Raw genomic sequence first — 13405 nt, forward strand, 5'->3', positions numbered from 1 at the left:
ACGCCGTTCTATACATTTTTAATCATTTCTAGCTTTATAATTACCCCATCATTAGTACATTCGAATTTAGGCTTGATGCATCACTATACATAAGTGCGGTCAAGTTCTCGGATCTGTAAACATAACTCGGTAACAATCAATGAGTTGGTAAGTAGATTCTGTTTAAATTGTGTAGTTAGTTAAAATCTCCACTGGTAACTGCAGGTTTTGTTGAGTCGAATTAGGACGCTAAGGTAAACCCTTCATATTGGGGAGTGAGATGCTAAACATACCAAATAGCAATCTTTACACTCTAACAAAAGTACCCTAACCCTTTCAGTTCACCTCAATATGGATTCCTACAGGTTTTCTCGTATTCATAAGTTAATATTAAGTAATTAGACCTTAGTTAGATATAGGTATAATTTTTTTTTTATTTTTACCGGGGCCCCGTTTGTATGTTTGCCCTATTTTTAGGGGCACTTGTGTTTTTTTTATGTCATTTCAGAAGTCTTTCCAAGAAAATTGCTTACCAAGCATACATGTACTGCCAAAAAACCTCTACGGGATAGAAAGACATGTGCAAGTGAGTACCCAAAAACTACTTTCACAACCCATAGGAGGAAATTGGTCAGACCAATTGATGTACCAAGGCACTAAAATTATTGACGTACTGCTAAGTAATATGTAAAAATATTTTTTCTTTTATTTTCTAAACCACTTTTTATTTCAGGATTACAGAATTGATTTCTTTTCGCACCACAAAGCACCAGGACATCTAAATAACTGCCATGAGGATACGCATATTTAAAGGTTTTTATCCTATTATTGTTAATTTGATCTTCTTATTAGTTATGACCATATATTCTTTTATTAATATAACCGGGGCCCCGTTTATTTGTTTGTCCCTATTTTTAGGGGCATTTGTGTTTTTCTTTTCATTTCAGATATCTTTCAAAGAAGACATTGTATTGTATGTCTATATGTTTCACCAAGATATACACGAACCACCAAGAGACCACTACCGAATTAAAGGATATGTGCAAGTGGGTACCAACAATTACTTTTGCAACCCATACGAATAAATGTAATAAAATTCTATGTTTACCTCTTTTTAGGTCTTACAGGAGATTTGGCAGAAAATATCAACTCAAAACCAACTAGCACCACTACTACCTGAACTGCCGCCTAGAACTGAATTGGATGATATGACATAATTGAAAGGAAAATTAACTGTGAGATGAGACTTTCTATTATTATAGTAGTATTTAGTTAATATCAGGTTAGGGGACGTTTTGACATTAAAATCTTTGGCCGTATCTTTTTTGGGGTTGTTCGCGTACTTTTATTCAGAGCTCAAAAGGGTGGCGCCATGAAAGAACCTTTTTTATATTTTTCGCGCTCTTCTTTACATTAATTAATTAATTATCATTTGTCCTTAAACTTCATAGGCTGGGAACCTATGAAGTTTTTTTCCTGGTGTTTACATGGTGGATCTGGGGGGTACATCATGTAAATGCTCTTTTTTTATAAATTTACAATCACCGCTTAAATACTAAAGTACACATTTTATATTGTTTTTTTTTTACCAAGAGAGGTTCTTTCATTTTTGAAAACCGAAATTTTTGGGTACATTAGGTCATTTCGCGGGGATTCTTCTTTTCGCGATATATTTAGTTCTGTTAGGTATAATTAGTATGTAAGTTAGTTTAAGTGGATTAGGGCTGCACAAATCGATACTTAGTAGTATTTACACTATATCCATTTCCATCTGAAATGTTAGAAACGTAAATATGAATAGAAGTATCTATTTCTGTGGCGACACCACATTAAAAAAAACGCGCCTGGCAACTTTACCCCATGGGTGGTGAGGAAAAAAGTTGCATCTTAATTAAGTACATATAATTATCAAAATTAAAATATTTAAATAATTATGTTAACTAATAAACATAAATGTGTCAATATATGTGTCAAAATATCTTAAAATAAATTTTTTGCAAAATAATCTTTGCTTTTTAATATGTGGTTAATGTTTTTAAATTTTTTTCAGAACTTCATAAAGAATTATTATATTCTTCCAGAAAGAATATTGTCAATAACTATTAATTTTGAATTAATTGAATGAATACTATAAATACTACAATGCAAAGAGTTATATGATTTTTGATAAAATATATTTTATCTCTTCGCATTGTAGTATATATAGTATTTTTTCAACCTCTAATTCAAAGTCATTAACTATTATTCTTTTTAAAAGCATATAATAATTCTTTAGTATATATGAGATATAAAACTTTAGTCAAAATTGAAAATAAAATCTGAATTATTTTCGATATAAACAAAAAAAATTTTTTGAAAAAAAAATTGTTAAAATAAGTAGAAAGTTCTTTGAATCATTCAAACTGGGCGCTTAGTTCTCTCAAAAACTGCCATGTTTGCAAATTTAGCTGGGTATCTCCGAAACAGCTGGACCTGCCTTTGCCAAAAGTTAATTACCACCTCTCCCCATCATTACAAATTGAATGTTTTTTAGATCATTCAAATTGGATGCTCCGTTCTCTCAAAAACTCGATTTCTATTTTCTGCACTCTCTTCGCTCCGTAACTCCGACATTACTATTTAAAATTACTATAACTTACCCAACGCAACGTTAAAAATTATATCTAAATAATTTAAAATAAATTGTTTAATTAAAAAAGTAAAATTTTGTTTATTAAAAAGGGCGCCTGAACGGATAGGGCCTAGGGCCTAGGGCGGCAGAAAGCTTAATCCGCCACTGACATAAAACATAAATGAACGCGCCATTGAACCAATGCTAATCTCGACCTAAGCCAAAGACCTTAAACCTTTTTCGAACTAGAATCTCTTTTGTTATAATAATTTCAATCTAAATTTAAGACTTCATAATAGAACGAAGAAACTACAAAATAAGAAAAGAATCTATAATTTAATATGATGTTGTGAGTAAAATATGAAGAAACATGTTTATGTTGAGTTGTAAACGACTGGTTCTGGTTCGATTTCCGCTTTGGGCAGTCTGATATCAAGCAGTAACGTTATTGGTTGAACTTTTACTTGAAAGTGAAAATAGACTTATAATTAGATTACATGTCAACACTAATAGATTCACATATCTGATATATATAGTACATAGTAACAGCAAAGAAGAGTAGTTAACCACTGGGTTGCTCTCTCGTAAAAGATAAGATTAGGAATGTTAGCAAAAATACAGCTCAGGAAACACATAGTTCCGATTGCTGTTGAAATTAGAAATTAAATGCTATTTTTGCAAATTATGATTAAACATCAAACAGGTTTGTTTTCTATAGAAGTTATTAATAAATATATTTAATCAAGTAAATCTTTCAGGTTAGTCACTGGTCGATTTTGCACACGAACCACTGCCAATATAAAAGAAAATTCATATAAAAATGTAATTCAAATCCTTCATTCAGTGAATGACTTGCAGACGATGTAATGTTATCTAACAGCATTTGTAAACAATAATGAAACTGTATTTATATTTCTGCTCGTAGGAGTGTTTAAATATAGATAACGACAAAATTGAACCGTAATCGCAAAATGCGCTTGATCATATAAACATAAGCATATCTTTATCTTGCACAAGTGGATATTATATGAAATGAAAGAAGACGTCTGTACATGACATTTGAAATTATAATTGGTGTAATGTCGCCTTGACAAAACTACTTCAGACCTTGCTCACGTTCAACCGCTTTATTCGGCAAAAAGAAACAGTAGCCGGCAGACCGTTTTATTTGCTGCATTACTCTTGTTGGCGAAATTAGTGCACGATGGCTCAACCACTAGCTACATCTGATATCAAGTATACCAAGGTAAGGTATTTGTTTATTTATTTATTTTACTTTTATATATATATATATTTTTAATTATACGAAAGCTGTGATAATTCTGTAAACGATACACATTTTTATAGATTATACATGAAGCATATTTGTGGTTCAATTATAACATCCGGTACCAATTCAAAACATAACTTAACGACACGCAGAAGTGAAACAGTCAAATTAGTTAGATATTTTTTACTATTCGAGATATTTACAGGCAGAATGTTGTATTTCAGTGATTATTTTTTGGGCCAACCGTGGCATAAACAATAACGATGGCCAAGCTCAGTATCAAGCAGTATGATATCAAAGATCTAAAATTCAATATAAAATGAAAATTGATTTTTGCTAACAAGCCAACACTATGAGATATACATATCTAATATTATATAGTAATAGCAAAAGAAGAGTGGTAAACCACTGGGTTGCCCTCTCAAAGAAAAATAACGGATTAGGAATGTAAACAGATTAGTAAATTCAGCTCAAAATATGTACATGCAATTCTGATCGATGTTAAAAAAATAAATTAATTTTTTGAAATTATGATTTGCATTACCATACTCAAGTATGAAATAAATGAAGTATGGAATAAATTTATTCCGAAATTTTGGTCTGATCGGTTTTCAGAAGTATTTCATAAATATGTTAACTTTGGTTTAGGGTATGAAATCCGTTTAATTAATTCTATCCATCATATAAACAATGGATGAAACAAGTTCTAGGTATCTCGTTTTTGCTACTTCATTATAATTTTTACTTTAATTGGTATATACTTCTTTTATCCATGGGTATATTATTTGAACATTTTTATAGTAACAACTAAAAAAAAAGGCAAACATCTAATTCGCCAACGTCATGATGATTATTAATATAATGAGTCATGATAAAACACTTTAAGCTTAATTAAAATATGAGAGATAATACAGGACAAATGTCTTAAATAAAGTTAATTGGGGAGTTCTCATAACATCATATCTAAAAAATTTTACTTCTTCATAACGCTGTAACCGGATTGATAACTGTAAACAATGATTAACAAAATAGGTATAGGTATTCTCATTGCAAAATTTAAAGTGATTTATTTACTGATAAAATATTATTTATTATTTCAGCTATTCATCAACAATGAATTTGTCGATTCTGTAAGCGGAAAAAAATTTCCTACTATTAATCCAACCAATGAAAAGAAAATTATAGATGTATCGGAAGGTGATAAGGTAAGTTCTAATCATGTCATAACTTAATTATTAGTTTTTTTTATTTTCTTAAAGTTGCAATCAAGATACAATAAAATCTTGATTTTTTGGCTGATGTTTAATTTAACGATTAGTAGCTAATTGTTTTTGAAACATCAATATTGTTTCATATAATTTGTATTCGAAAACCGACCATTACGAATGGTTTGGAATTTCTCAGTTTTATCAATATCAATTCGATCGCCGATTAAGTATAAACAAAATTGTTTGTTGCAATATTTTGAACAATGAATAATTCGAGGCAACACTATTACTAATACGATCTGTAAATTATACAATATCGTTTATTTCAAGAGAATTTTATTGGTAAACAATTACACATTTTCTAATATTTATATATTATGCAAGGTTAGCTTATGCTAATTTTATTCGTATATATTAATTGCGCTGCAAATATAAATGTGCATCGGTTTAGGTATTATACTTGTTTATCTGTGGGTTTAGGTAATTTTTTTTTTCGTTTTATCATAGGTTTTTTTTATAAAACGTTCAAGGCAATAAATTATTTGTATACAAAAGTCAATTTTTATGTATGTGTCATTAATACTATTAGGCGACTGTCTTACAAATAAATTGATATAAGAGGGGAAGTGTGTCCTTCATTTTCTCGTCGAAATGGAACTGGTTCCTTACCATCATTTGGATCAGACTTTAAAATCATTTGATATGGTTTTCACAGAAATATTCCAAAGCTATCCGGGTATTACAAATTCTTCATGTATATAAACATTGATATAGCAATACACAATAATTTTTTATAAAACTTAAATTCAAAACAAATTTTTGCGGGATATGTAGCTGAGTATATTCCAAATTGTATATGCTACAAATTACATTCAAGACTGTATTTTAATCACAATTTATTATCACTTTAATTATTCACTTTCCGAAAGCGAAACTTGACTTACTGATTATAATTCAAGTCGATCCAATCATTTGATATCATAATTAGAACATATATTTTGTCGTTCTGTGAAAAAAGGATGAATAAGATGAACTTGAAAAGGTTTTGGATTAGTATTTTGCGAAAATCATGAAACAAAGGCAAAGCCTTTTTTATAATGAGCAGATTATTTCAAATATTTTTGTCCACGTTTTCACAAACCAATGAACCGATGAACCGATTTTAAAAATTCAAAATCTATTTCAGAGATATCAATTGTAAGCGTGCCGATTAGTTTTTTGATGTTTTTATTGCACAGCATAACAAAATATTGTTTTAAACGTATTTTTATATAATTATATTTATTTAAAATCATATGATTCTTCCGATCTTAGGCCGATGTAGATCTGGCAGTCGCTGCTGCCAAAAAAGCGTTTGCGCTAAACTCAGCATGGCGCCAGATGGACGCATCTGCACGCGGAAAGCTACTTAACAAGTTTGCTGATTTGATTGAAAGAGATCTTCAATATTTAGCAAATTTAGAAACCTTAGACAATGGAAAACCATTTTCTAATAGTATCATAGATATACAGTGCGCTATCAATACCATCAGATATTATGCGGGCTGGTGCGACAAAATTCATGGTCATACAATTCCAGCAGGTAAAAAACTTCTTTTACGTTTATAAACTAAATAACTGCTATTGTATTAGGTTTTACCAAAATGATGTAAATCATATATTTAATACTTTTGTAGATTATGGATTGACCAGCTTCACATTCCGACAACCAGTTGGTGTAGTAGGTCAGATTTTACCTTGGAACTTCCCAATTGCTATGGTGTCCTGGAAATGGGGCCCTGCTTTGGCGGCAGGTATATTGAGAAATCAATTCTTTTTTATTATTGACACGATATTTTTATAACAATCATGCAATCGCGATGCATTACCATCAAGTCAAACCGCTTATTAAAATCATGACTATTGACCATTTTCTTCCAATAGAATCACTCCTCAATCTCTCATATCATTTCAGGATGCACAGTTGTCTTGAAACCAGCAGAGCAAACTCCATTGACAGCCCTATATCTTGCATCTCTGGTGAAGGAAGCGGGTTTTCCTGCAGGCGTGGTCAACGTTATCACAGGTTACGGACCTACCGCTGGTGCTGCGATTGCCGAGCATCCAGATATTAATAAAGTTGCATTCACTGGTTCAACAGAGGTTGATATTACTTACATTTTTGTTGTAATTATGTGAAATAATGATTGATATTATAAATGTTTATAAATTTAGGTCGGCCATTTGATCATGGCAGCTGCTGCTCGTAGTAATTTGAAGAGGGTTTCATTGGAATTGGGTGGAAAGAGTCCTCTTATTATTATGGGAGATGCTGATGGTAAATACCTTTATAGAATAAATTAAATGTATTTCATTAATTTTTAATGAAAAAATATTTCACTAATTTTCTATCAGTTGATGAAGCTGCACTAGTCGCCCATGACGCTTGTTTCACTAACCAGGGCCAAACCTGCTGTGCAGGAACACGCACATTTGTACACGAAGCAATCTACGACAAATTTGTAGCAAAAGCTAAAGAAATTGCAGAAGCACGAGTCGTAGGTGATCCTTATGACAAAAACACCGCACAGGGCCCACAGGTAAAGATATAGCCTCTTTAAAATTATATTTTATCAATAAATTTAATTTTAGTTATAATTAAAAATTTAATAATGCAATTTTTTTCGAACAATAAATCAATGAATAATATATCTAGGTGGATGAAGAAATGTTCAACAAAGTTATGGATTTGATTAATGCTGGTAAGAAAGAAGGAGCCAAATTACAAACAGGTGGCGAAAGATATGGTTCTATTGGATATTTCATAAAACCAACTGTTTTCTCTGATGTCATGGATGATATGCGTATTGCTAAAGAAGAGGTAAGTTTGAAAATGTAGCGGAAACGGTATATCTACCCTGCTGGTGTTTTACTAACATATAGTACTTCTATATAGATTTTTGGTCCTGTTCAATCCATATTCCGTTTCAATTCTCTAAGTGACGCAATTGAAAGAGCTAACGCTACAAGTTATGGGCTTGCCGCTGGTATTATTACAAAAGATATCAATACTGCAATGTTATTTGCTAAATCTGTGGAAGCAGGTTCCGTATGGTAAGATTTTTTTTTATAAAAATAATCAGTCAGAGTTATAATCCATTGGACATCCGTTAGGCGCGGAAGTAATGCCGCAGAAGAAATAATGAGGATTTTAAAAATTGTAAAAAATTAAATGCAATTGTTACATATCATTATTCTGCAAGATGTACCTACGTATTAGGATAGTGTTTGAACTACTAAAGGATATTGCAATAGTTTGTTATATTTTTTAACTATAATGAAAGGGATGCGATTAAATATTTCCGTCACCATGCATTTCTTATTACTTATTGAGATTAAGAACAAAATGCCTCGCAGATTATAAAAGTATTTATACAAACATTTACAAACATATTTATCATCGCATCTCAATTAAAGTATTATATGCATTTATGTAGTCTAGCATTATAATTTTTATATATTAAGGATAAATTGCTATAATGCTGTAGTGCCACAAGCACCATTTGGAGGATTCAAGCAATCTGGTATTGGAAGAGAACTGTAAGTAATAGCAATTTCTTAGATAGACAACTAATTATTAAATAAATTTCGGTGGTTATTTGTTATATCTCTTAAACCAATTTATATTTCAGAGGAGAGGAATCACTTGAGGAGTACACAGAGACTAAGACTGTTACATTGAAAGTAGCAAATAAAATATAAAAGGCTTTTTTTTACTGTACATATGTACCTGTGCAGTCTAAAACACAGTTGTAATTCAGTATGTAGTAATAATATAAGGTTCATGACTTATTTTCTATATAGTAACCACAGTTACCCACTAAGCCAAAATACGTAATATTTATGTAATTTTTACGCAAAAAAATGACATACTTATGTCATTTTTACGTAAGATTAATGTAAGATATGTGTCATAATTTCGCCTATTTTAAGTAATGTGGATTACGTAATATGGGATTACGAAAATATTTCATAATAATTACGTAATTTTTGAAAAAAAAAAATGACGTGGAGGGGCCCTTTTTTACACACATACATATATACACACAGCATATCTGTATATATGAACACACACATACACACATATGTGTATATATGAACACACACATTCATGAACATAGAAATGAGTATGCACACACACGCATACATATAAACACACACACACACACACACACACACACACATATATATATATATATATATATATATATATATATACACTATCTGAAAAATGAACGAAAAAGCACATTTATATGGCATGTTTATTTTTTCGGCATATATACACAATTTAAACATTAGCAAATCCATAAAGTAATAAATAATAATTCACAATTTTTATAAAATAATGTAATTACATATAACATATTGATCAACATTTTCATGGCAAATGGAAAAAATATACAATATGATAAATGATAAGAGAAATGCAAATTTAAAATTAAACTCGAAATAAAAATCATCGAAGTATCCTTTACAAAGTCTTCATAAGTTCTTTCACTAACTATTTCATGGAAAATATTATGTAATTAGGAACTGTCGTATCTTCTGTTAAAACTAAATGTGGTATAAGTCTATGATGTCTTCTCTACAAAAGCATTCTCGATATCTATTTCATGGCCCATTTGTGATGAAAAAATGCATCTCGGATATAAATTATTAGCTTTCGATTTTCACCTGAAATATAAAACATGGTAATAATTTCTATTTAACTTTTGATACATATATTTTTTATATACTTACACAAAGCAAATGGTTTTCAAAAGGCCAAGTGATTCTGTTATATATAATTTGTATTATATATAACAATATATATATAATATAACTGAATTTATATTAACAATAAAATAGTATTTAGAATATGAATACCGTTACATTTGAAACAAAATTCTTTATATATCTAATTATTATTAGAAAAAAAATTAATAACACACACGATTAATTTTTAGGTTAATGGAGCGTTTTAGAGTAAAGATTTAAGTAATTCATGTAATTTAAGAGGCTTTAGAATATATTTATAATAAACATATATCTTCACATATTTAATATCACTTTCACATTTAATTAGCAAATTAAAAATATGATAAGACACTACAAAAACACAAAACTTAATTTAAAACGCATGGCGAGTCGTACTCCCATAATCCTTGCCTAGTAGCCGCTAGTAGCCGGCGGCTCGGCACGGCAGCCTTCTTGCAGACATAACGGTACTTATGTCACTTAGCACCGTTCATTGGTTGACAGCTTCGTTCATGAAACGAAATGTTCCGAAAATTCGCGAGCCATTTTTATTTCGTCTCTATGCAGTTAATGCAGTACGATTACTTTGAAAAAAAGTTTAGAATTTTCAAAATATTTTTTTTTTAAAAAGTCTTTTTTTCAAAAAAGGTACTTTTTTGTCAAAATTTTATAGTTTCTCAAAAATCTAATTTTTTTAAAGTAATTTTTTTCAAAAATGTTAATCTTTTTAAAACAAAATAATTATTAGTACGGGAAGTTCCAACAATTTGCCTAGTTTATGTAATATATATGAAATAAAATCTTCATTTATCTTACGTAATATATTTTTCAGGAAAATTACGTAATATTTATGTAATTCTTTCGTAATATCTAATTACGTAATGTAGATTACTTATTTCTTACATAAAAATTACGTAATATTACGTAACTGGTTTAGTGGGTACTATTCATAGTAATTATTACAAAAACTAAAATATAATCTGAAATAATCATTAAGATAAATAGATGATTAATAAATCAATAAATAAAAATTATTTAGAAACAATAATAAATTTATTTTTATTATTCATTATATAAAAAATATTTGTATTTAAAGTGCACTTTCTTGTACACTTTATTCATTTACCAACAAATACTACAATTATAAACATTAGAATAACTCATTATTAAAAACAAATTCTATTTATTATCGCCTAATATATCAGAATGTGAAAACTTCCAAATTTTAATAGTTCCATCATCACTACAAGACGCTAGCATGCCTACATTTTTAGGATTCCATTTAACCGAATTGACATCTTCATCATGTGCTCTATTTTCAGATAAAACTAAATTAAATGTTGGTGCATGGATATCACTAATATCATCTTCTTTAAAATTCTAATCATATCATCTCCACAAGCAGTGACAATGAAATCGGATTGTTTTACACCAATCCACATCATATATTGCTCTGGTATGGTAACCACCAAGAGTGCAGACACTTTCCAAACATTTTCATTATCAGGAGTAGCAACGCCTTGATTATTTCCAGGTTTATAAACTTGCCAAATTTAATAGTTTCATCTGCACTACATGTCACTAAACGATCACCTGTAAAAAAGCGTAATATGCTCTATACAATACAACTCTTATCTAATTTGGTAAAATAAAGGAATTTTAGTCAGTTAATTATTGTTTACATCGATAACTTGAATCTAAATAGTTCTTTGTGAAACATAGCAATGTGTCTACTTGTTTTGAATTGATTCAAAATTATACCTGTTTTATTAAATGCTAAACTCCAAACGTAGAAGTATGCGACTCCAACGTGGCAGTACAAATCCAATCATTATCTGATTGATCTTCTCTGAAAACTTTTACTGTATTATCATAACTGCAAGATGCTAATATTTCAGATGTAGGATGCCAAATAACCTGCATTATATTTATTATAGAAAAATATAGCAAACTCTTAAAAAAGCACTAAAAAATAATATTTTCATAGATGATTCAAACCTTTTTAACATCCTGTGAATGAGCATTTAAAACTGCAGCACATTCGAACTCATCTTCAATGGAACTTGCAATTTCCCAAACCCAAACAGATTATCTCTACTACAAGTTGCTAATAGGTGCCCTCGGGTGACCATGCAACACTTTTGACTTCATTTTCGTGGCCTTCTAGAGTAGCTGAGCATTCAAATTCCCCTGAAGAAGAAAATGATAGGTAATTGTCTCTCGATTAAATATAAACCTAACGATCTCTCTTTATATATCAAATTATTATTTCATAGCTCACCACTCTTCTTGTCCCATATAGAAGTGGTTGCATCAAAACTGGCTGATGCAATATAATTTCCACAAGGTGACCAGGCACTTCTCTTATAGTCCTCGTGTGACTATCGGTGAGAATTGTTTTGATAACCCATTTGTCACCATCAATACCCCAAATTCTAATTGTTTTGTCTTCTCCACAAGTGGCTAAGGCTGTACCCAAGGGGTGCCATGAGACACACCAGACTCTGCCAGTGTGTCCTTTTAAGTTTGCTGTAATTCTAGTCTGCTCATAATTATCACAAATATTAATTCAGATAAAGGTTATGTTATGTGTAAACTTTATTTCGTTTGTTGAATATTAAAGTTTAATCATTATCGTTTATATTCTTAAGATATATGTTGTTTCAAATTTTATTCATTGTTTTTGTGATTTTATACATTAGTACTTATTTATTTCTATGATTAAATCCATATTAAATCATTGTCATGCTTTTGTGATACAGTGATTGAATCAGGATGTTCTATTTTCTATTGTTACTTTTTTTTACATTTTGATTCTAATATTGAATTTGAGTTAAATGTATTTGAATTCAAACTATTTATCTTAAACTAATATGAAACGTTATTGAATGTAGGTACTGTTCCAATTGATTTTAAATTATTTACTTTCTTATAAACTACTCAAAGAAATTATATAATTTGTTAAGGAAAAGGTGTACCTCACCTGTCATGTAAATTGTAGTTGTCAAACTTCAGACTTGTACAATTCTGACAGTTCATTTACTAGAACGTAGGAATAAGGTTATGTGACATAATTAATCACAATAATCATATAAAAACATTAGTATTGTGTTATTTCAATATCACTAATGAGACTTATATTCTTTGTGATGCTTTAATAAGTATTTTAACAATCAATATGTTCAGATTTCGATGGCTTTCGTCGTTTGGTGCGCCGTCATACAAATCCTATTGAAGAAACACAGCTGAAAATGGCAAAAACGACTCAGTTTTGCTTATTTTATTCTAGCTCTAATGTTTTTATAGGTGTGGGATATATGTGCTATAGTGGCCGTGCAGATTGGGCTGATTATTACGGATTTAAAAGTCCAGAAGATAAATATATACCTGCTGGTGTACAGTGGTCGCAGACACTTGGATTGACAAAGCTAAATATATTAGATTTTCTGGCTTCAAAGTCGTTGAAGAATATGATATTGAAGATAGACAAAAAGTAGAAAAAACAAACTCATCAGAGTAGAAAATATTAGTGAAGAAATTATGTAAATTGTTATAAAATGG

The 13405-nt window shown here is 30.0% G+C and overlaps 1 protein-coding gene and 1 pseudogene across 1 annotated transcript; one reads left to right on the plus strand and one right to left on the minus strand.

The window, feature by feature from the left end:
• The first annotated feature begins 3570 nt into the window (after positions 1-3570).
• LOC113365506 (aldehyde dehydrogenase X, mitochondrial-like) lies at positions 3571-8909 on the plus strand. The gene is made up of 11 exons (XM_026607049.1): positions 3571-3836; positions 4961-5065; positions 6383-6650; positions 6745-6861; positions 7023-7210; positions 7283-7385; positions 7463-7647; positions 7764-7928; positions 8004-8161; positions 8573-8647; positions 8740-8909. Exons 1-11 carry the CDS (start codon positions 3795-3797, stop codon positions 8807-8809), a joined length of 1476 nt encoding a protein of 491 aa, XP_026462834.1. The 5' UTR covers positions 3571-3794; the 3' UTR covers positions 8810-8909.
• A 2086-nt stretch (positions 8910-10995) lies between these two features.
• Positions 10996-12386, minus strand: LOC113365505 (annotated as a pseudogene).
• Positions 12387-13405: the final 1019 nt, after the last annotated feature.

This window comes from Ctenocephalides felis, unplaced genomic scaffold, assembly GCF_003426905.1.
Source record: "Ctenocephalides felis isolate EL2017-DRISC unplaced genomic scaffold, ASM342690v1 CF-g0.4_SCAFFOLD_01064, whole genome shotgun sequence".
NCBI lineage: Eukaryota > Metazoa > Arthropoda > Insecta > Siphonaptera > Pulicidae > Ctenocephalides > Ctenocephalides felis.